Source organism: Sceloporus undulatus, chromosome 6, assembly GCF_019175285.1.
Source record: "Sceloporus undulatus isolate JIND9_A2432 ecotype Alabama chromosome 6, SceUnd_v1.1, whole genome shotgun sequence".
Lineage (NCBI taxonomy): Eukaryota > Metazoa > Chordata > Lepidosauria > Squamata > Phrynosomatidae > Sceloporus > Sceloporus undulatus.
The window spans coordinates 73,786,019-73,811,073 of NC_056527.1; the positions used below are offsets into that span (position 1 = coordinate 73,786,019).

At 39.6% G+C, this 25,055-nt stretch overlaps 1 protein-coding gene across 1 annotated transcript in view; it reads left to right on the plus strand.

The window, feature by feature from the left end:
- SLC9A3 (solute carrier family 9 member A3) overlaps positions 1–25,055 on the plus strand; it is a 122,655-nt gene that overhangs the window by 53,704 nt on the left and 43,896 nt on the right. Inside the window, exon 2 of the mRNA XM_042473597.1 lies at positions 23,062–23,364. Within this exon, the coding sequence (XP_042329531.1) occupies positions 23,062–23,364 (303 nt within the window). The remainder of the gene's footprint in view (positions 1–23,061; positions 23,365–25,055) is intronic.

The following is a 25,055-nucleotide window of genomic DNA, read 5'->3' on the forward strand; positions in this document are numbered from 1 at the left end:
CATTACCTTTAAGCCCATGAGTAGAATCATAGAATCATAGACTTGGAAGAGACTGCAAGGGCCATCCAGTCCAACCCCTGCCATGCAGGAACTCTCAATCAAAGCATTCCCGACAGATGGCCATCAAGCCTCTTTTTAAAGACCTCCAAGGAAGGAGACTCCACTACACTCCAAGGGAGTTTGTTCCATTGTCAAACAGGTAACAGTGACCAGTTTGCACAACATTTTAAAGATAAAACTGCTTGCGTTTGTTCCAGCTGGGATGTCATAGTTGGTATAAGTGCACTTTATGTAATTTTGGCCTCATCTTGTCTCGTTATCATGTATACTTTTCCATCTTTACAGCCGTGGATGTGTACATGAGCATTTGAGAACTCAGATCTACTGAACTTATGCCTGAACTTTATCCATTTTTGTCTATACAACAGCCATGGCATAGTTAAAGGTGACTTTTTTTGAGGGGAAAAACCACATTCCTACTGTATTGGATAATTTCCAACTAGTCTTGGATACTTGCATTTGGGGTAAGGTGTTGGAGCATGTAGGGCATCTGTTCTCCAGATAGTTTCTGTATGAAATATTGTCTACTTAGATCAATTTCTATCAAGCTTCAGGCCTGGTTATGGGACAGAGACTGATTTGGTCACCTTGGTGGACATCCCTGCAGAGAACTGGACAAAGGGAACATATTTCTGTTGGTTTGGTTGAACTTCTCTATAGCTTTCACGATCATTAACTAGTAACTATGGCATGCCTGGCTTTGATGGTACTTGGAGGAAATGTTTAATGTTGCTTACATTTCTTCCTGGAGGAGTGTTTTTACAAGTCCTTACTGGTGCAGGGGGACTCATATTCAACACCATTTATTAGCCTGTTGGGTTCCCCATGCTATTTAGCATGTACAGAAAGCAGCTAGTAGAGATTATGAAGAGTTTTCAGGTTTGCTGCTATTAGTATGCTAATGATACACAACTCTGTCTCTCCTTTCCATTTAAATGTAAGGAAGTTGTTTACATTCTAAATCAGCATCTGATGTTCATAACGGATAATTTGAAGGGAAACAAACTGAAACTTAATTCAGGCAAGACAAGTGCTCCTGGTTAGTCAAAATGCAAATCTGGCAACAGGGAGTTAACCTGTCTTGAATGAGCATACAGTCCTTTTGAAGCCATGGGCCCCGTACAGACAGGCCAAAATGAAGCTGCTTCGGGTCACTTTGGAAGTATGCTGTTTAAATGATGCATGCGTCCTAAGAGTCCAGAAGTCACGCCAAAGCCATGCTCCAGGACTGGAGCGTGGCTTTAGTGTGGCTTCCGGACTCTTGGGACGCATGCATCATTTAAACAGCATACCTCCAAAGTGCCCCGAAGTAGCTTAATTTTGGCCTGTCTGTATTTAGATACACAATCCGAGTTCATTCATGAATGCTCAGGTCTCCGCATTGGCTAGGAGCACATCTGCACAGCTAAGGGTTATGTGCCAACTGTCTTGTCATGACAGTGTTCTGATGTGGCTGGAGTAACATGCCATAGTCACATCCCATTTGTATAACTTTAATGTGGTGCACATGGAACTGCTTCTGGAAATTTCAGTTGGCCCCAAATACTGCAACCATTGACTAGAATTAGTTATTGGGAACATGTGACTCCCTTATTCAGCAGATTTACTACTATGTTTCTGCTTCTAGCCATGCCTCAGTGCTGAATGTAAGTGGTTTGTAAGACCTTGCAGGAGGAAATATCTTTGTCCTATGCCACCATGTGTAATTGCTTTGCCCTTGCTAGTACATGGGTCAGAGGCTCTTTGGTGTAATCCCCCCCCCAGCACTGGCTGATCATGGGGTTGCACTCAAGAGCCTCCAGTCTTTGCTGCCCTTTTGCTGCCAGAAGAGAAGACGCGCCACTCCCTCTCCGTTGTACCACCATAGGTCCATTAAGGAAGATTTACAACCCATCGGCATACCTATTGGATTTTGGATGTTTTATATGACAAATAGTCTCCTTGAAGACTGTGTTATACCAGGCTCCCAAATGAATTTATGAACCATAGATATTCAAAGAAAAATATCAGTGTGTCTTACCAGGGGAAGGAAGAACATTGGCCCATCCTCTCTTATCAAGTGTTGGGCTTATTTGGCATGAAGCTGGTTGTGTTATCTGCTGGACATATTTTTTAAAAGAGCTCCTACAAGTAAAAACATTCGCTTCCTGATAATAAGAGCTTTTTGACGCTGGAACATGCTCCCTTGGAGTGTGGTGGAGTTTCCTTCTTTGGAAGTTTTTAAACAGAGGCTGGATGGCCATTGTTGGGGGTGCTTTGATTGTGAGTTCCTGCATGGTGAGGGGTTGGACTGGATGGCCCTTGTGGTCTCTTCCAACTCTATGATTCTATGGCTGCCCTGTATGAGCATTATATGAAAGATTCATGATTGGGTTTCCCAAACATCTTTCTTTCTGTGCCCCTAAAATGGATGCAGTAACAGATGGAAAGTTTTTAAAACTTTCTTACCCTCCTGTTGACCCAGTGATTTCAAGAAAGAACTTAAACATGTAGACAAGGTAGCAGTCTGAAACATACTGTAGTTTTATCTGCAATAAGTCCCAGTAGAACTTTCCTCCAAAGAGAAATGCATAGGATTCTGCTGTAACTCTACCATAGATGTCAATGATATTTTTAAAAGTGCATATCTTCCGCTGGGTAGTACACTTAAGGATCTAACTTGTTAATTCGTTGTGCACTATCTTGGTGACTTTTTGGCAAAAGCAGTAGTGACAGTGATGGATGAGGATGGGATAGCAGTAGTAGTACTAATTGCCATCTTTTTAGGGCTTTTTGGAAATGTGGCCAGATACAAAATGTCTACTTCGAAAAGAACATGTGTTCAGTTCAAAATGTTAAAATACATAAAAGATATGTGTTAAGTTAGATGATCTAAATGTGAGTGGTAACAATGTGAAAAGTAAAGTGGGTAATCTGTGAGAGCAAGCATGGTGTAGTGGCTTGAGTTCGAATCCCAGCTTGGCCATGTAAACCCACTGGGTGGTTTTGGGCAAGTAACACTCTCTCAGCCTCAGAGGATGGCAATGGCAAACCCCCTCTGATGAAGCTTGTCAAGAAAACCCATGGTAGGTTTGCCTTAGGGTCACCTTAATTTGGAAACGATTTGAAGGCACACAAGAACAACAAGAAGCACTCTGCTCTGGGACCCCAGGTAGACCTTTTCCTCCTCTTCCTGCTAAAGATAATCCCTGTAGACTCCACTGCTACTTTTCACAGGCTGTTCACCATAAGGATGACTTAATGCCATAAATTATCTAATTCAGCTTTCCTTTTTGGAAACTGTTAGGGTACAATATCTAAGCCAGCTAGCATGGTATGGTGTTTTAAGTCAGTCAGTCAACCTTTATTAGGCATAGAAAACATTTATCAAAATATACAGAAAATCTTCCCAAGGCTCTCACCAGACCCACCTGAGTTAGAGAGAGTAATAAAGTATCGTCGGCATATTGAAGTACAAAAATCGGACGATTTCCCAATGAAGGTGGGTGAGACTCTACTGTGGTCATAAAGTCAGGTAGATCAGCCACAAATAGATTAAACAGATGAGGTGCCAACACACAATCCTGTCTGACTCCTATTCCAGAGTGGATAGGGTCTGTTAATAGACCCTATTCAGAAAATTTCACCCTACAATGATTATTTGTATGGAGCTGGCTTAAAAGAAACAACAATCGAGGATCTATATTAAGCCTAGCCAACTTATCCCAAAGTAAAGGCCGGTGTTTTAAGTGTTAGGCAGGGACTCTGGGAAACCAGGGCTCAAATCCCTGCTCATGGAAATCTACTGAGTAGCTTTGGGCAGGTCATCATCTTTCATCCTCAGAGGAAAGCAATGGCAAATTTCTTCTTAATAAATCTTACTAATACAACCTTTTGATAATCTTAGGGTCTCCAAAAATCAAAAATAACTTGAAAGTACATAGCAATTACATAAACCAGTCTGGTTCCCGATTGGGAAACACCCCCCTTAAAGTTATTTAATCTTCTGCCAAATACAAGACAACACCAAGGGATGACATGAAGGAGCCCTAAGTGCAGGGAAATATTTTTGTAGTGAGAAATCAGCCACATAGTGACCTATAGGTGGGACATGTGGAGTTGTGAGTTTTGTTTTAACCTCTAAAGTTGTAAATGGCTTGTCATCAGGAAAGACTGCTTTCCTCCACATAACTATATCAAGAACTTAGTTTTTCCATAGAATCCTTTCTTGTTGTCCGTCAGGTATTCATAAGGTGACAACACTCTCTGAAACTCCCTGGCCTCTTTGCAGCTTATATTTAGAACGACAATTATTATTTTTTAAAATCAGGTTTTTAAGTCCTAGATATTATACGTGTTGTGAGCTTTCTCGTTTATTGCATTGTCCTATGGCTTTTAATGTCATCTCAGTTGAGTTTAAATAAATTAATGAATTAAATAACTTTGATATTAGAAAAGTATTACCAAAACCTCTGATATCTTTGGTACACTTACAGCATAAACCTATCCATATTTACAGATTAATAATTTACATTTCCCAGAACAAGCCCAAAATGCCCCAAAACTTAAGCAAAACACAATCCAGCACAAAACCCTATTAAAATATTATTCTAGTAATGATAAATGATACAATAAAACAAATACATCATTTACCTATTCCATGAATGCCTGCACAAATAGATTTGTTTTGATGTGGTGTCTAGATCACAATAATAAGGGGCTGGTGGTCATATATCTCAACCAGGAAAAAATGCTATAGATGGGCTCCCACCATTAAGAAGACCTTGTCATTTGTGGTGGTTAACTTATGGGGCAGACTCATCAAGGGCACCATAGGCATTGATTAGTTGAACCTTCAAATCCTCCCATTTCTGGGGTGTTTATAAAAGCTAAGTCCTTAGATATAAGTGCTATTGATTTCAATAGGACTTACTCCCTAGTAACTGCATCTAGAACTGCAGGTTTATTCTTTGGAATTAAGAAAATATTTGCATTGAATCTCAATGTTTTAACCCCATAGCATACTCCTACACATACTAGACATGCACACACACAGTGGTGGCCTCTTGTTAACATATGCAGGCATAGGTTACACTATACATTTTGAGATGTTATTGAATGTGGTGCAACAGTCATATCCAGCTTCACTTCATAAGTGAAGTTGTGCATGTTGGACCATTGCTCATGTTGTAGCACATCAGAGTAGGCAGAGTAGCATGTGAATAACATTGTTTGTATCCATTGCCTTTGGGCATTGTACATTGCAATTACATATTTGGTTGCTAGCTGTGCACACTTATCATTGTCCCATATGTGTTGTGCTATGCCACTATTTAATATAAGGGTTGTGTAACATAACTCTGTTGGTGGATATTTATGCCACACTGAAATACTGTAGGATCTCAGCCATTATCTGCTATTTTTTGTTGCACATTGTGGATGTCTAATTAAAACAAAAACAAAAAAATCCATCACTGAAATAGGCACAGGTATTGGTTTCATGTGGCTTTTTATCTTATCAATGAAAACTATAGGCGCAATTTACATTGCTATGTCAGATATCTTTTAAATCTTTACTTTTTCTATAATGAGCATATCCTAATAAGCATTTTGTCCAGAGTTTCTCAAAGGCTAGACTTGTTAAGTTGTCACTTCTACTCTTAGGGCTTATGTAAACAATGCTTGTGTTAAATTTCCTGACTGTAAATGGATACCTGTGATCACATTTAATTTCCGTCTGACTAATTTAATGCATTCAGAAGACTTGTTAGGTTGTATCCTTCCTTTCTTGTCCCCACCTCCTCTGTTACACACATGCAAGGGCACAACTAAGCTTTTCAAGATACAAGGCTTAATTATTTAGCGTTAGAAATGAGATCTCAAAGCAGCACAGCTCTGCATGGTTCACATTACATCTTGTAGATAATGCAGCATGTGCTCACAGCAGCAACATGTACACATTTACGTAAGGAATTAAGGACTGCCCCATTTGAACTAGTCTTCTCTAAAGGTTGCTTCAGAGCACATGAAATGGGTAACTTCTTTTAATTTTGTCAATAGTATTGTTGGAACTTTGGATTTACTGGCCTTTAAAATAACAACAACAAAGGCACCAGAAGCAGCAAACATGCTGTAAGCTATGCAAATCATTATGGCAAGTAGTTATAAGCAAGTTAAAAGTGCAAGAACAAATGTGTAAGAACTGGATATTCTGTGCAACTGTGACATCCCATAATAGTGAAATTGTGACTGTACATTGTGTTATTACACAATTACATAGGTTTATAATTTATTGATCCCAGAGAAACTTGTGATGCAGTACTACAGCTGGCAAAGGTTTGTGCTGTCACAGGTGCTGAAACTGTGATCGAGAGCTAAGAAGAAACACAAGGCACTGAATGAAAATATGAGGCCATATAGAGGAAGGAACTGGTAATACACCTCTTGTGTATTCCTTGCCTAACAAAAACCTATGAAATTCATAGTGTCACCATAGGTTAGCAGGCAACCTGAAGGTGTACAGATGCACACGCATGCGCACGCACACACACACAAAATGTGAAGGAGGAAAGAAAAATGTATTTAACTGTAATGCATTTCATTATCATTGTGCTTTATACCTATTTAGTAGTGGACCTAAATACAACAACCTTTGTTGTTTGCCTTTGAATTTTGTTCAGAAACTTCAACTAGCATGGAATTTAGGTGCCCAGCTGTGGACAGATTACATTAAGCACATTACAATTTATGCTTGTTTTCTAGGAGTGGGATATGCACAGCCCCATCTACTTTGCAAAATGTAAAGTGCTTTAAACTAATTCACCCCTTTCTGACTTGATCCCCGTATACTTCTCTGCAAGCTCTGACTGAGATGTATGCTCTATAAAAAAGTTAAAATACAATTAAACCAGGTATCATATTACATTATTAAATTTTCAAAGTATAATTTTAAAAAAATGAAGATAAAAATACAGCAATCCCCCCATAAAAAACCTCCCCACAACCAATTAATAATCAAAAACCTGTTTAAATAAGAAAGAGCATTTGCTAGTGGCAGCCAAATTTTACAACAGGCAAATAATACTTTATCTTATTACATCAGCAAGGTTGATAATAGCCAAAAATTGGAAATCAGAGGAGGAGTTAAATACAGACTGTCATGTATGATAAATGCTAACAGATTAGACGGAGTAGAAAATGAATGGTTACCGATTGTAATGTATTGGGAGGAAAATGGGGATTGACAGAAATTTACTACAATAAACTACTGGAAATACTATAAGAAAGACATAATAAAGATAGATTACTGACCAGGAGGAAGTAAATAATTACAGGAAAATCAAAGTTATGGGAAGAGAAAATAAAATAAGGAGAATACATTTAGAATACATTCCACCATAGAGAGGGAAATGGAAAAAATATTTATCAGCTTTAGATATAAAGGGAATTCTGTTTAAAATCTGTTTAAAAATTACTGATTATCTTGAAAAATATGGGAACTGATCTTGTTTATATCATTTGGAAAAAATCTTTTTTTATAATGTCATGATATGGTTTATTGAGACTGGACAGTATGAGGTAATGAGAAATATTTAATGGATACAGCAAGATTAGAGACATTATGGAGGTATATATAGGAATGTATGAAATGTTAGCAAGAATCAAGAAGAAAAGAAACAAGGAACACATGCAAGACGTTTGATGCAGGAAGTACAAGAAGAAGAAAGAAACTTATAATATATAAGATATCTGTTTATATTATTATGAATATAATTAATAAAGATATTATTAAAAAACAAATTTTACAACCGGTCTGATTGGTCATTGTGTAGGGATGGGGTCTGATGGATATCCTTGTGGCATAACAAGGTGGAATAAATACTCAGGTCACCTGCAAATCTAGAAATTTGATCCTGATGCCTGAAATGTTTTCTCATCCCATCCTCAAGTGTTAAATTTCCATCCTTTTCTTTCCTTTTCTTTTTTAAAAGGGTGGCTGACATCTATTACTTTTTTTCTCCCTAGTCTGGAAGAAACAAACTGTACTTCATTCACAGATATTGTGTTCTCCAAAACAGAAAAACTTCTTGGTTTTCAAGGTTTGCGTTTTTCTACTGAGGTAAAATGTAATTAGGTGAAAACTATAGCTTTCTCTTTTTGAGTCTTGAGCCATTCCTTCCATGTACATCGGGTCCAAGATAATTATGTCTAATTCATGGTCTTTTCTTTGTGTCACTTAACTCATTCATAAGCACAGGTGTTAAGATCTTGTTTTCATGGCCAGTACTTTGGTCCCACAGATTCAAAAGCGATAGAAAATAGGAAATGAAAGCATATACTGGTATGCACATTGAAACAGGTTTAAAATTTTGTTTTGCTGACGTAAGCTAAGTCTTCAGCTGATACTGCATTGTCTCTGGGATATTGATATTGTTACTGTATTATCTCTCAGGAGCTTTTGAGGATAAGTACAGTGGACTACTAGCTTACATAGGCAAATCTGGGACCAGTTCTCCAATAAAGCGCACTGAGGCACCCACCCCAAGCAGCAGTGCCAGAAGCATCAGACTACATTGGGCCAGGAAAGCCCCTGCTACCAGTGGTGCCGCTAACTAGGACCCAAATGAGGTAGCCTGAGAGGTCCTCAGTGCTTCCAGTGACTCTGTTAGTATATTTAAGGACCACTTTTCACTTTACTATAAACAGTGTACTTTATTTAGTACAAATTCCTACACAACAGTTATCAGAACCACTGCCATGCTGTAAGTGGCTCCTCCTCCAGTCTTCTTGCTTCTCCTTCAAATTTCATCTCCGTGTTACTGATGGTTTCATCTCTGAAGCCTACAAGTCTTTCCTTTTAGTGTTTTTTCTAATTAAAAAAATATTTATTTTGTGGTTTGGGGCTAGGGAGCTAGCCTTTAGCACATGTTGTGTTGTGATCTTTTGGGGTCGTTGTTCCCATTTCTTGTTTGCCTTGCCATTCTGAGCACTGTGCTTTCCTCTGAGCTGTCAGCAGCATTGTTTTGTGGGCTGAACTCTGCTGGTGCCTTTCTTTCCTTTCTGGTGTTTCTGGCATCTTCCTCCCTCCTGTGGGTCTTGATGGCAACTCAGCAATTATCAAAGCTGTCTTGGTCCTTGTCCATAGTTTGTATGTACAGTTGTGTTTTGCTTCTGCTCACACTCAGCAACTACCTTTGATTACAGCTCAGTCAACATCTACTATCTGTGACAACTTCATTAGATCTGTTTCCCAGTACAATCTGAATAGTGGCCCTTTGTCACTGTTTTACACATAGACTTACTGGTTGTTTTTGTTTTTGTTGTTGTTGCTGCTGCTGTTGTGTGTTTTCAAGTTAGTTGTAACTTGTGGCAACCCTAAGGCAAACGTATCATTGGGTTTTCTTGCCAAGATTTGTTCAAATGCTGTTTGCCATTGCCATCCTCTGAGGATGAGAGAATGTGACTTGTCTTGGCTGAGCAAAGATTTGAACCCTGATGTCCCAGAGTTCTTGTCCAGTGTTTAAACCCTTACACCACACTGGTTCTCTTGTCTGTAGCATGGTACCTGGTGTATGTCCATTTTCATACTTTGTGTGAGTTGCTTTAACTTGACTTTACAACTGTTTCTGGATACTGTCAGCCCATCACCCTTGGATCTGTAACGATTTCTCATAGGTATCAATACTCTACTTCTATGTACATCAGTCTTTGCACTGGAGTGATACACATTCCTTGTGAGGATATGTTGCAGTGATCTAATAAAGCCAGGTACAGATCCCCCCTCCCCCCAGTCTTACTTGCCTTAAACAAGCTTCTTTTATTATCTTCACTACTAATTTAGCCTTTCCATTGTTTTTTTTCTTGTGGTGAAATTCCCACTTAGTGCAGAAGAATTTGAACTCTGTTGAGGTTTGTTAGGGCCAGTGTCTGTGATCAAAATATCAGGGATCCCATGGCATGCAAACTGAGTTTTCAGCTTCCTGATCACTGTACTTCTTTGGGTGTTCTGAAGATAACATGCCTTCCCCACATTGGAGTAAAATAGTCTACTGTGATCATATGCCTCCTGTCCTTGACATTGAACAAGTCAGGTCTACCTTCTCCCATGACTAGGAGGGACTTTCATTAGCTGTTTGTCACTGGATTAATTGCATACATCACAATGCTCTGTGAATGTTCTCAAATGGGTATCCATGCCTTTCTGGATGATGTATTCCTGTCCTTATCTTAGACATGTTTGTATACCCAGATGTGACCAGCAAGAATTACTTAAATAAAATTAAATGAAAAATAATAAAATTCTATTCTGTTTATGTAGATAATCTCTCCATAGATAATAGGGGCAACATCTGATACTTATGCTTTGTCTACTGACCAGCCTCCTGGGATGGTTTAATGGCTTGTAGCACATGATAATGTTAAAGTTGGTAACAAAGACACTGAAATAATTAGATTTCCTATAACTTCCATTAACCAAAATGAGAGTATACACAAGAAATCAGAAGACTAAAATTGGGAAAGGCAGCCATGAAAGAAACTGATAAGATCTTCCAGTGTAAAGTTGTTGTTGCAGTTGCTGTGTGCCTTTGAGTCATTCCCAACTTATAGTGATCCCAAGGCAAATCTCTCACAGGGTTTTGTTCAGTGGTGGTTTGCCTTTGCAAACTGAGGCTGAAAGAGTGAGACTTGCCCAAGGTTACAAATTGGTTTCCATGGCTGGGCAGGGATTTGAACCCTGGTCTCCAGCATCATAGTCCAACACTCAAACCACTACATTACGCTGACTTTCTGTTAAAAGATACTGTATATACTCGACCATAAGTTGACCTCATGTATACTGTAAGTCGAGGGCAAGTTTGGGGGCCAAAATTATGGATTTTGATATGACCCATGGATAAGTTGAGGGTAAAACTTAGGGGCATGTAACAAAGGATGTAAAGGGTGAAGCAAAGGAAAACAATGCCAAAGAAGTTACAAAATTCCAGCAGACATAACTGTTTATACTCACACTAAAGACTGGATGGATAAGAGATTAGAGGGAGGTCAGTGCCTCCAGGACAGATAACACTCTTGCCTTTCACCTGGGGATAGTTCCTTTTTAAAAAAATAAGAATTAAAGTACAATACTTCCATAAACCTGTGGATAAGTTGACTAAGGTTTTTTGGGTCACTTTTTTACTTAAATTTCTAGACGTATGCATGAGTATACACAGTATATCATTAAATCAAGTGTAAAGACATATCATTAAATACAAAAGTCAGAACTGTCAGGGCCATGGTATTTCCAGTTTCTATGAATAGTTGTGAACAGGAAGAAAATCAACTAGTTTGAAATATGTTTTGGGAGAAGAGTTCTGCAGATGTTTTCTTTTGAGTGCCTTGTTAAGTGGATTAGGATAAATTCAGGTTCTCAGTTTGTTTAATGGTTGCTTTAGAACCACTAGGATGCTGATCTAGTCAGTGGTTTGTTTGTTTTTCCCCACTAGTGGCATGATGTCTTATCTATAAATTTCCCAGAAGGGCCACTGGAACTCTGTTTTCTTAACCATACTTGCTATCAAACTCTCCCTAGAAGCCAAGATAGGCTACTTTACGCATATCACATGATGACATAGTTCATAAGAAAAGATGATAAAGTAAAAAGTGAAGTGTAGTAGAAAAAGAGGAAGATTGCATTATGGATACATGGGCATGCCTGAATCTGTAAAAACTGAGTAGGGTTGCTGGGTATTGGGGCTCTTGGAGTCTTTTGTTAAAGTAGAATATGTCAAAACAGATTTGACAGTTCTAACCTCAGTTTCCTTTAAAAGCATCTAGTGCCCTGAAATGTGTCTCCACACATTGGTAAAATTTTAAGTATATCTTTGTTTTGCAAGGACCTTTTCTGTCAATAACTGTAAATTTCCAAGAGGTTCTGATTTTGTTGCAATGATTTGTTGCATAGAGCTGACACTTCCCTACTGATTTTATCATTGTATGTTAGTAGCATTTGGTGACATTTTAAAATTCTGATCCTGCTAGTTAATAGATTAATTTATATGACATTGTAAGCCTTGTACTGTGTATATCCCATGAGGCTGTGCATTCACCAAGATTATACCGAATCTCTCCTCTTCACCTTCAGAATCATAGCCCTTTTTCCATTCCTGGTTTCTCTCCTGCTCCCTGTTCTTGACAGGAAGAGTATGACATCCATACTCTGTTTTCCTTTTTCTTTCTTACAACCTGTAACTAGATCAACCTTCCCCAAACTGCAGTCTTTTAGATTCTGTAGACTATAATCCCAAACAGTTTATCCCAGCATACCTAAAGTTTAATATAATATGAGCTGAAGTCCAAAATATCTGAAAGACATCAAGTTTGGGAAGGCTGAATAAGGTGATTTGAGGATTAAATGCTACCAACCCGCATTGGTCAGTAATGTTGGGTTCCTGCCTCCCATCCCCTCATTTTAGGAGCAAGATAAATTCTGATATCTCACAAGCCACCTACTGAGAAGTAATTCCATTAGCTATTCTGGAATCAGTGATTTGACCCTTAATCTCTGTGTTCTTCCTTTGGTGTACTTTGTGAAGCTAATCTTTTTCATTTCTTAAATGTGTACATTAGCAAGTGCTAAGTACATACTTCTCAGACAGACACTTGTCTGCCACCTTCTTTCCACTTCCAAAAACACACACATACAAGACTCCTTTTTTTGGCTGAACACTAAGTCATGGTGACTGTTTAACTTGCAGCTCTTCCTGCTATTGTCTTTGCAAGAAGTTCCTTGGCCCGGTCTTCAGGACTGGGTATCAGAGTAAAGTTAATAAATTACTTTAGAAGAATAATTAATAAAAATGATATTCCCAATAACTGACCTTTGAACTATTTTAAAAGGCAAAATAGAGGAGTAATTAAATCCAAGAGTGTATTATTAAATTCAATGTTACAATACAATCCACTGGGAAATTCAATTGTGGAGGATTTTTGAAGTTCATCTAGTCCAATGCTGCTCAAGTAATGGTCCACAGATGAGTGTCTGCCTATGAGCCATTAGCTGTTAATCCCCAGGGAGTTTGAATGAAAGAAAGAAATAACTGTACCTGATTGGCACAAATAGGCTCCTGGTCCCTGGCCAAGCAGATACTTGCCAGATGTGTGATGCTGAAGTCTCAACCCCTGCCCAAGTAGACTGCATGTTGTTCAACTGTTTTGGGGTAACTGCTCAAGAAACACAAATATTTAAATTGTGGAAGGGGGAAGCCTATTCCCAAGTCATTTTTACCAGCTGCCTGCCAGCCATGTCACTGTTATAGAACTAGAAGCCTCTGTGCCAATGTACACCCTCTGAATACTAGAGCCAGGCAAACTATAATTATCTATGGCCATAGCCACTCATATACAAAAGGAGTGAGTAAAGAACTGGCAGGAATGGGGAGAGGCCAATCTCTGCAATGGTTCACCGAAGTACAGACTTGAACTGGAACTGTATGAAGGGCAGCACAAACAATAATCCAGGTGCAAGTGTGAAAGTAAGTAGTCCAGCAAAGTTTGGACAAAGCAGAACTGTCATACCAGCACCCTGCCTAAGGTGGTCATTTGGCCCCTGTCCTGTTGATCATTCTTAGAGCGTCTGAAATGAATATGCAAGTTGTGCAGGGTGAATTGATGGTCTGACAGCAATAGGAACTGACTAGAATTATCCAACCTGGATCTGGGTAGGAGTTCAGTAATACATGTGGCTGCAAAGAATGTCAGCATGAAAGTGGCATGGAACAACATAACTTTCTCAGGAGCCACACAGAATGCCGTTAACAACTGGAGGAGGTGGGGAAAGATGGCCTTTGATATAGGGAGGTGAGAATCCAGAAGTGAGAGTGTCTTCCTTGCCTACCTTCGAGAACCCAACAAACATGGAAGTTGGCCATGGGATCTGGGAAGCCTGCTGCTTTAGAATAAGAGAACAGGGTGGCAAAGTGATCCCTGATTGTGCAGGAAGACAAATCAGACTCCTTTATGTGAAATGCAAATTGACGCACCACATGGGCCATCTGTCCAGCTCGCTCACAATTGTCAGAAAGTTCTGGAAGATTTACAGACTGATGGTAAGCATTGAGAGTTGAAGGGGCAAGAGACAGCAGGATGGCATGTTTGACCTCTATGTGCCAAGGTTCCAGAGATGGGCCAGTATCTCCATGGGCTGTGGAATGACCTGTGGTGCCAGTTCCTGCAACATGTCTAACTGAAAATGGGAGAGGAAATTTTCCAAAGGATCCTGGATTCCAGGCACATGGCAGGATTAGAAAAGTTTGTTACAATTCAAGCATCACAAGAGGAGACACCCCGCTATGTTCATGACCCGGGGGGGGGTGGATTTTGAACTCTAGGACTTGACAATGTGAACTACTGCAGCAGCATCACACCAAAATAAAACTGACATCTTAATAGCACACCACTCAAAGAATGTCCTGAATTGCTCAAAGATGTAGCACAATATAGAATATAACCCATAGGCATAGCCTTGTCATAACAGTAGGCACTCTGAAAGCTCAAGAGATCAAAATCCCCAGGATGAACTGACAGAAGCCAGAATACAGATTTTATATCACATTTTGCCAGAATTGCTCATATTGCAACCAAGCTGATCCCCTGGAAGTGGTGTAAGTCGTGGGTATAATATCTTGGTACATGACCAGGTTCTTGCATCTATGTAATTGTGCCTTGAATGCTATTCACATGTAATTGGTCCACCCCATCCTACCAGCCAGTTAATAAACTTCCTTTCCACCGCTGGGTGTTTGAAGTGCTCTGGGTTCCAGGTCCCAAAATAGTAGGGGAAAAGATCTATGTACTCCCTCCTCCAAATGCACTCCTTTTTGGTAAACAGTAAGTGGCACCCCTGGAGGCAAAGGTACATCCCAATATGAGTTATCTTCAGAGGAGCGCTCTAGGAGAGAAGGAGGTGAAGTAGGTTTGTGTGAAGGAGACGAGGTAAGGAAAGGATAGATCACACTTACCACCATAATTGCTGGTGGAACCGATGCAGGAGAGGGAACAGGAACCAGACCACATTCTGAAGGTGGAAGAGTAGAGGTTACATGCTCCCCACTGCTTGCAGTATACCCTCCCCTTGGGAACCCAACTCCCAAACTTCTGCAGGCTAGGCTGAGGTAGAATGATGTGTACCCTGTCACTGAGCTGGCATCTGCTGCCCTGTAGATGCCAGCTCATCTTGAGGATCCTGTGCTCAGTTGATGGAGCAGAGAGATGGAGAACTGGTAGAGACATGTGGTTCAATTGGAGAGGGGAACCTGATCTTTGGCAGGGTGGTACTGCAATGGCACCTCCAACAGAGAATAATTGTGCAGTGAGGATAGCACCAGGCTTAATGATCTTGGCCAGACCCTGAATGAGCTAATAGAGGTCAGCAATGTCTGGTGGGGTGAATGGTGCAGGAGCAACTAATGCTGGTGAAGGAGACCTCTGTGCCAGTGTGAGCTGGAGAGTTGACCTCAATCAGTCTGTTTCACTGTTCAGTAGTTCTTACTATCTGAGATGTGTTTTTTTCTGTTTATCCAGAATTATTATTTTTCACTCATTGGCTGTTGCCTGCCATGCAGCACAGAACAGGTTTTATCCATCTTCTGCATAACAGATTTTCAAATATGTGAATACAGCTGTCTCTCTTGATCAATCCTTTTCTTCAGACCAGTCACACACAACTCTTTGAACTCTCCCTTATTTCTAGATCACTCACCATTGTGGTCATTCTCTAAACGGTTTGTAAATGTCCTCCTTAGAATGATATGCAGTACACTCATCCCTCCATATTTGCAGCTTTGATATTTGTGGATTTGATTATTCACGGATTAATATGTTCTCTCTAGGAATATCTAGGTCCTCCAGTGCAACTCTTAACCAAAAGTTGCAATGAAGGACCTAGAGATTCCTAGAGAGAATACTCTGCTAGGCATCTGTAGCTCTTCCAGTGCAGTTCTTTGGTCAGTGTTTGTTGGATGTTAACCACAGAGTTGCACTGGAGGACCTAGGGCTTCCTAGAGAGGTGTCCTCTCAGGTAAAAACATGGTGTTTTTGTTATTTGCAGTTTTTACATATTCATGGGGGTCTTGTGCCCCTAACCCTAGCAAATATGAAGGGACAAGTGTGTTTCAAATCGGGCCTGACCTGCACAGTATAGATTGGAACTATTACTGCATATAATTAGAGACTGTGCATCCATTCATATAGTGTAGGATTGCATTTGCTTTTTAAAATAAGCCACATTATACTGTTGTCTTATGAATATACAATTCATTTTGGGGCACGTTATGCTGGAGAAATTCTGCATAGGTTGAATCCCTAGTAGTTCTGTTCTATGGAATGTGACATCAAAAATAAATTGACAGGTAAAGAGTGCTCTGCCATTTTTATTGACCTTTCATCCTCTTCTCCTGCTTTCCAAGGATCGCTTTAAAGGTCAGAGAGATTTGGTGGTCAGGTAAATAGGTTATGTTACAATGTATTTTGCTCAGTACATTTCTCATGTAGTAAGGAGCTGATTGAATTCATTTTATATTGGAATTCTCATTGGATTGAAATTTTTTCACACAAAGCATCTTCTGATGGAGTTTTGAACTGAGAGAAACCTCTACATCAGTGATGGCGAACCTATGGCACTGAGGTGGCACTCAGATCCCTCCCTGTGGGCACATGTGCCATCGCCCCAGCACAGAGTTTGCCAGAGTTTGTTACTGGAAAGCCAGAGGGACACGGCACTTTGCAATAAATAGGTTCTGAGAATGGTTTTCTACATTTTAATAACAATACAGTGAAATATCAAAAATTTTCCAGAAGATATTATAGGAGATACTGTGTCTGATCAGATATCATCTGTAAATTAGTGAATTAAGGAGAAAAAGATGAGGTAACAAGCTCTGTTTTCTGGAAAGAAATTACAGGGTAAAATAGGTAGCTGTTCCCTTTGGATTTTACTCATGCTTTTCTTTCATTGGCCAGTATTTCAGAAATTAAATTGTTTGTATGTGAAAGAGAAATAAGTGGAGAGGAAGAAGGAAACCCAGTCTCCGAATTCAATTACATCTCCTTCACATTTTTTTTGCCCCCATACAGCATACTTTTGACTGTCCTCTTTTTAAAAACACTACACACTGTTCAATCTGGTTCTGTTTTAAAGGCTGCAGTTTATTTCTAAGGGTAATTTTAACAGAGAATTAAGTATATATCATCCATTCCCAACTCATGTCCTTGCATGCCATTTTACTTTTTACAGGAACTTCAGCTGATGTGATTTTACGAACACCTGGGGCAACATTTTTTCGTTGTAATTCTGTTCTGCTAATTCTCTCTTAAGTTTATGCTGCCTTCTTAGTATTGATTAACAAATAGAGGCAATAAAATGAAATGTTCTCTGCAGCCTATGGTCATGCATACTTACCACTCTTAAACATGTTTACTCAGAAATAAGTAATATTTAAGTCTGTAGAACTTCTGCTGAGTATGTTCAGGATTTCTGCCATAATGTTACCAGACTCACACCACTCAATATTTAGCCTTGGCGATTCCTAACTTTCTAACATTAAAACGGAAGAAGTGTCTTTCTGGAAGAGATAAACCATCCATCTGAAGTTTACCTGAGAACTTCATAAGCAAGATGAGATGGAGATAGCTATTCTATTTGTTCTCAATACCTATTTCTGAGACATATGCTGCTTCTGGACATGAATACTCCATTTAATTAACACAGGTCAGAGCAGTTAATAAACACATTTATCTTTAAAGTCAGATTTAGTTATTCAGAGCAAACTTACTGAAATCAGTGGGACTTAATATTTGTTACTAATGTATGTCCCATTGATTTCAGTGCTCTTCAGTATGTATGTCTGGAACAAACATAATGAAGATGGCAACCATACCATCTTGAAGTGGAGTTAAGTTGGAGCTTAGATACAACTAGCTATAAGTAGTTAGTTTGCTTTTCCAGTAACAGAAATACAACTACATTATTATTGTTGTAAATGGATGAGAAATAGATTCATTTCTTCATATTTTAATAACTTTCAAAGTTTCCTTTATATTTATGAGGGTATAGCCTCACTAAATAGGAACCTGCATGGCACAGGGGTTTGAGTGTTAGATTATGACCAGGGTTTGCATCCCCATTTGGTCTTGGAAACCCACTGGGTGATCTTGAGCAAGTCACATTTTCTGGCCTGCATCCACCCCTTATCTCACCGGATTGGGGCAGGGCAGCCTCACTGGCAGCCTTGTGGCCCCAATTTGCCATTTGTCCAGGCCATAGAGAAGCGGCAAAATGCCACTTCTCCATGGTGCGGAAAAGGGGTGTCCTTGGTGCTTCATGCCCCCGGACACCCTGGGAGCCATGAGGAGAAAGGCCCCCCCCTTTCTCCTGAGGATCGTTCCTGTGGCCATGTGGTTGCCGTGGGAACAGTCCGCTCCCAAAAGGAGCTCTGTTTCAGAGCTCCTTTCCGCACTGCTGGAAAGGCGCGACAAGCGCCCTCCAGCAGCACAAAGACGTCACACATGCACCATGCAGTTTGGACACGATGCATGTTCGACGTCTCTGACGCGTGTGACATGTGGGCAGGGCCTCGCAATCATGGCAGCCCCCACACGTACTGGCATTAGGGAGCGTGCGGTTGGTGCACACTCCCTAACCCTAGTATGAATGCAAGTACGCCACTTTATGGCGGTCTGTACCACACCATTGTTTTTTCTGCTATCTCTTCTTGTGGCCTCTCCAGTGAAAGAAAGCAGAAACAGCAGTGCAACTTCAACTTGCCAGCCATATCTTGGCAAAACTCACAAAGCTTAAGTAGTGTCCCAAGTTTGAAAGCTTCTTTTTTGCTGTTACTTCTCCATTGCTGCCATTACTGCTAAGTTTCCAGTTGCCATTCCTAGTTGCTAAGGGAGTGAACATGTATGCGGAGGTGAAGAGTGGGAGACACCACCACACAAAGCAATCGGTGTAGCTGTGTGGTGATTTTAAGGGAACCTGAAAAGAAGTTTCTTGCAACCCTCATCCCCACCATGGTCCTAAAGGCCACTGGCTCCCCTTGTCTTTCTTGCGCACCAATACTTCCACTGAAAGCCTCCCTAATGCCCTCTTTTCCTCTCATCCCCCCTCCCGCAGATCTTTCTACCATCCTGTTGTAGATGGTCTATTGGTTTCAATATAAGGTTAGCCTGAAATACAGCAACATGTGCTCCAGGTTAATGGAAAGCAATTAGTTCATTCTAACCAGAACTTGCTTGCTCAGAAGACCAAATGAGGGCAAGTCAGAAGGGCTCGGTGGAAGTAGTGTCCCAGACTTAAACATATATGGTGAACATAGTCTGTGTCACCTTAACTTAAACTACAGTATTCTTCTCATACATGAAAATAGCTTCAATTCATGGTTTGCAAAATTCATGTTTATGTTGACCTTTCTGTTTGCTATACATATTCCATTGACATTTGACTTCTATGGTAAAGCACATGGGGTTTTTATCCTGGCCAAATGAGGAACAATGACCTGGTGTTCCTAAAAGGATGGCCAACTTTTAAATTGCTAATGTAAGTTTACTGACCCGCAGAAAACAGCCATCTACATTGTAAATTTAATGAGCTCATTACAACATTAGATGGGTTCAGTTGTGGCCATTAAGTGTGTGGCAAAGGGGGGAAAAGAACACAGAGAGATTAGCATAAATTAAGTACTAACCAGGTAATTTTTCAAAAAGAAAAAAAAATTAAATGGGAGACTTTCCAGCCCTTCTTTAACCTTAGTGAGTGCAGAATAACTTATACATTTATGCAGCACTTAGTGAGGGCTGAATGACTTGCTTGGGGACATATAGTTGTAGGCTTCAGTGGTTAAAGCATTACAAATATACAGATCACTTGCTTAGATGCATCAATATCTTTTACTCTTTCATATTTTTCTTACGTTATTTCTGGTGTGACTTCTGAAAAAGATTTTTCCCTTCTTGATTAGAATAGTTTCTGGCTGAGCCCATCTGGGACAAAACAGTATGAAAAACGGACTGCAGGTAGTCAGATCTAGACCCTGATCTATAGCTTCTGCCCCTATGATTCCCACTCTCTTCACGCAGAGAAGAGGGAAGGAGTTGGGCCTTTTCACTTGTGACCCTGTATTGTGGAACTCCATCCCAAGGAGTATACATTTTCCGCATCTCTGCTAACGTTTAAATGGACTTTCAAAATCCATTTATATCAATATCCTTTTAGTTAAGATGCTGCACTGAACATTTGTAACATTGCTTTAAAGTTAACTTTTTATATTGCTTTTGATTTTAAAGTATACATCTTAGATTACTGTTTTTATGTGTTGCTGGCTTTTGGAAAATGTTAATTGCTGTTTTAACATGACTGGATTATATTATTTTACTTTTTAAAAAATAAAATGTAAGTTGATTTAGAGAAGGTTTGAGCCTTTAAAAAACCAAGATCTTTTTTATTTCAGCCACTACTGCAAAAGGGGGGAAAGCGCTTAAAGTTGTTGTGGGGTTTTTGTGTTACATTTTACTTGCCATAGAGAGAAAAAACCTAAAGACTTTTGTTTATGATGATGTGCTGAATAAGTAATTAAAATTTGGGGACATTGTGAAAAAGCTGTTAATATGTCTTTCTTATGTGTAACATAACATTTTTAAGAAGCCAGAGTTTAGCTACCAATGCTAAAACCAGATCTATCCACTTGAAATATATTCCTTTCTTACTAGTTACTTTAAATAACCATTCTCCTTCACTAATCTAAGAGAAGAACAAGAAGTTTTAACCTATATTGGCATAGTGTGCACAGATTTAATTATTTATTTATTTATAACATACTATATACCTTTCCACTATAAGGTCTTCAGGGTAGCTTAGAATTCAAAATTCAAACATTATGTAAAATAAAAGCTGCATAAATTAAGACAGGTATAAAAAATAGGTAAAACATGAAACAAACAAGATGTGAGGAATAAACAGCTGGTAAAATAACAGGCAGTGACCAAAAGCTCAAGTACAACAATTTACACAAAATGCCTAAACTATGAAGGAATACATGAGATGTCATATATTGATTTTCTTTTCACCTAGACAAGTCCCATCCTCTTACAGCCATAACATTAGATGTGTAAAAATTCTCTTAACAGCAGAAAGAGAATTTTAAATAAGTAATGTGACCTTTACATTATGTACTTTCTGCATTTCATTCCTCTATTGACATCATTCTTTTCCATTGCCGCACTTATGTGCATATATTCCTGTAGATCAAGACAACATTTCATACATGTGATTAATTAGACTTCATGAAAGCTTATGCCATAAAAAAAGGTTGTTTTTAAAGTCTGACATGTCACATACTGGAGAAAACTGACCTACTTTGCAATGTCTATAGAAATGTGTACATTGATGTGTATATTAGGAAAAGGTGTGAATTCATTAGGAAAATGTCTCTTTCAGTATAGATAGCCTTATCTGCTTAAAATATAAATATGGCAAAAAATTAAAATAGGATTGCTCAATTTCAATCAATCTTTATTTATGGCCAATAGACCCATTGAGGCATATGGTAACTTTCGGCTGGTACAGACCAGCCCTTTCCGACGCCTCCGTCACGTGCTAAGGCAGTGATGGCGAACCTATGGCACATGTGCCAGAGGTGGCACTCAGAGCCCTCTCTGTGGGCACATGTGCCATCGTCCCAGCACAGAGTTTGCCAGGACATGGCACTTTGCAATAAATAAGTGGGTTTTGGGTTGCAGTTTGGGCACTTGGCCTCTAAAAGGTTCACCATCACTGTGCTAGAGTCATCTCGGGGCGGCACTTCCAGATGCCCCTCAACCCTAGCACGTGATGAGGGCGTCAAAATGGCAGTGCCCTGTACACATAGGCGACTCCATTGTTACGCAAGTTGCACTTGTTATGCTGCAGCTGCAGCGTAAAAAGAACTTGCTTTTCGCGGGTTCTTTTTACTCCGCTGGGAAGCCGCGCAGTTTGGTAGCTGCGGCTTCCCTGCAGAGAGAAACAGGCGCCGGCAAGTCGCCTTTTTTCAGTGCTCTGTATTGCACCTTAGATCACATAAATTGAAAGGTTGCATAACGCATAAACCAATATGACTCAATATAGTTTAAAGCACAAGGAGAAAGCACAGACGTTCTTCAGTACTCATTAACCACAATCTACTGGAAAATTATTTGCACCAGCACAAGATTAATGGGAGCTGCACTTGTCCAAATCATGCTTATTTCAGTAGGCCTTGTGTAGGATAATTTCCTGGTTGACCATGCCCATAAGTTAGCTCTAGGTACCTTCAATTAGGAATAGCTAGATCTTGAGCAGTAATATCACAACAATTTTTCACTGGGTTTTTGTGAACATAAAACAGTGATCCTCAACCAGTAACATATATACCATAGCTGGGATGCCAAGATTTCATAACAGTTTGCAATAACTAGGGGAATTATTTTTGTGTGTTTGTGAAAAATTATGGTGCTTGGCTGGCAGGGATAGATAGAGCAAAGGGGTGGGCATGACTGACCCCCTGCACATTAACCCCTCCCTACTGGATCCCCGAATGAGATCAAGAGCAAGTTTACATTGGCGTTACTCTGATAAAACTTGGTGTTTTGAAAAAGAAACAGGGAAAAACTCAGTCTTGGAAAAACTGGGTTAAGGTTAGAAAAAACTGGTGCAACTGTGAACAACCCCTTTTTAAATTGGTTTGCAAACTGGTTTATAACATAGTGTGAACAGCCCCTTAGTTGCTCTAACAATATTGATTGATGTGACATATGAAACGAATGGCTGAAAAACAATGCCCCAGAGTGGTAGGGCTACATCAAGCAGTGACAGTAAAGATAAACTTTCCACTATGAATGTATAGCACAATATGATTTTTCCAGTTGTGAGATTGCCAGTGTATCTTGTTGATATAAAGATTCCTTCACACATTTATGTGCAAGCTAGAAGCAAATTTTTGATTCTAACTAAACTATTTTGTTCCTTAACAGTTTTCCATCTGTCCCATAAAGTTACCAGTGTGGTTCCAGAGAGTGTTCTGCTGATTGTCCTTGGCCTTTGTCTGGGTGGCATCGTGTATGCAGCTGACCATATCGCCTCCTTCACTCTTACACCAAATGTGTTTTTCTTCTACCTGCTTCCACCCATCGTCTTAGATGCAGGATACTTCATGCCAAACCGACTCTTCTTTGGCAACTTGGGCACAATTCTCCTCTACGCTGTGATTGGAACCATCTGGAATGCTGCTGCCACTGGCCTTTCTCTGTATGGAGTCTATCGCAGTGGAATAATGGGTAAGCCTGATTACTTGCAAATGGCTCATTGCTCATCCCCAATTTGGCCAGCAAAGTTATCAGGGAGATCTTTCCACATCAGGTGTTCTATAGGTCTAGTATGGCTGCTCCAGCACCAGCAAGGGAAGCTGTTTTGACAAAAATGCTGAGTGTACCACTTATATGAATTCAGTGGCAGGTTGACTCCTTTATATGCAGTTTTCTTATGACCCCATATCTTACTCAATGGCTTCCATGTCAGTAGCAAAATGGATATTCCCCAGGCTTTAATCTGAATAGTAAATGTGTTTTCCAAACTGCTGAAAATTGCTTTGGAGATATGGATCAGGATCTCAGGTAGTTCCTTTAAAATTCAGATTAAAACTTGAATTCACTGCCCCACTGACACAGAAGTCTCTCCCCCCCCCCCCCACTTTACTACTGGACTGTAAATTTTGTTGTTCTTGTTGTAAATTGCTGTCGAGTCCACTATGACCCACATCACAAACATATGATGGATCATGGAGTGAACCAAATAATTCCAGAAGAAAAGCAGTTTGTGCTCTATATATTATAGCAAACCCTTTGATTGCATAGATCACAAAAAACTATGGAATGCTCTTAAAGAAATGGGAGTGTCACTACATTTGACAGTCCTGATGAGAAATCTGGACTTGGGACAAGAGGCTACTGCTAGAACAGAATATGGAGAAACAGAATGGTTCCTAATTGGCAAGGGGATCAGGCAAGGGTGCATTCTATCACCCTATCTGTTCAACTAGTATGTATATCATACAAAGAGCAGGTTTAGACATGGAAGATGTGTCATTGATAGGGTCAGCATGAGTCGAGGTTGACTCGAAGGCAGTTAATAACAACAAACAACACTGATATATGATGACCCTATGATTAAGAGACCTCTAAGTCACCCCGATATCAATCGCCCTGCTCAGGTCTTGCAAACTCAGGGCTGTGGTTTCCTTGATTGAGTCTATCCACCTGTTATATGGTTTTCCTTTTTTCCTGCTGTCTTCTACCTTACCAAGCATTATTGTCATTTCTAGTGAATCATGCCTTCTCATAATACATCCAAATCAGTTTCTTCTAGGTAGTCTTGATTTGCTCTTGGATCTGTTTATTTGTTTTTTTGGCAAGAAGCTGATGTCAGGATAGAATACAGAGAAACAGAGTGATTTCAAATTAGCAAAAGAATCAGACAAGATTGCATTTTATCGCCCTATCTGTTTAACTTGTGTTCCAAAAACATCATATGGAGGATTAGATTCAGAATGAGATGTAAAAAATGGAGGAAGGAACGTCAATCATCTAAAATAATCAGATGACACGATACTACTAACATAAAATACCAAAGACTTGGAAACATTATGGAAGAAAGCCAAGGAAGGAAATCATGTATACACTTGAACATTTTTTTAAAAATGACCACAGAGCATTTAGATAACTTTAAAGTAGATGATGAAGACATTGAAATAAAACATTTTCCATACCACTCAATCATTAATCAGAGTGGAGACTACAGTCAAGAAATCATAGAAAATTTGAACTTGGAAGGACAGCTATAAAGGAACTAAACACAATTCTGAAATGTGAAAATGTATCACTGAATACTAAAATTAGGATCATACAAGCCATTGTATTTCCCATCTCTGTATATAGGTGTGAAAGCTGTACAGTGAATAAAGCTGGTAGGA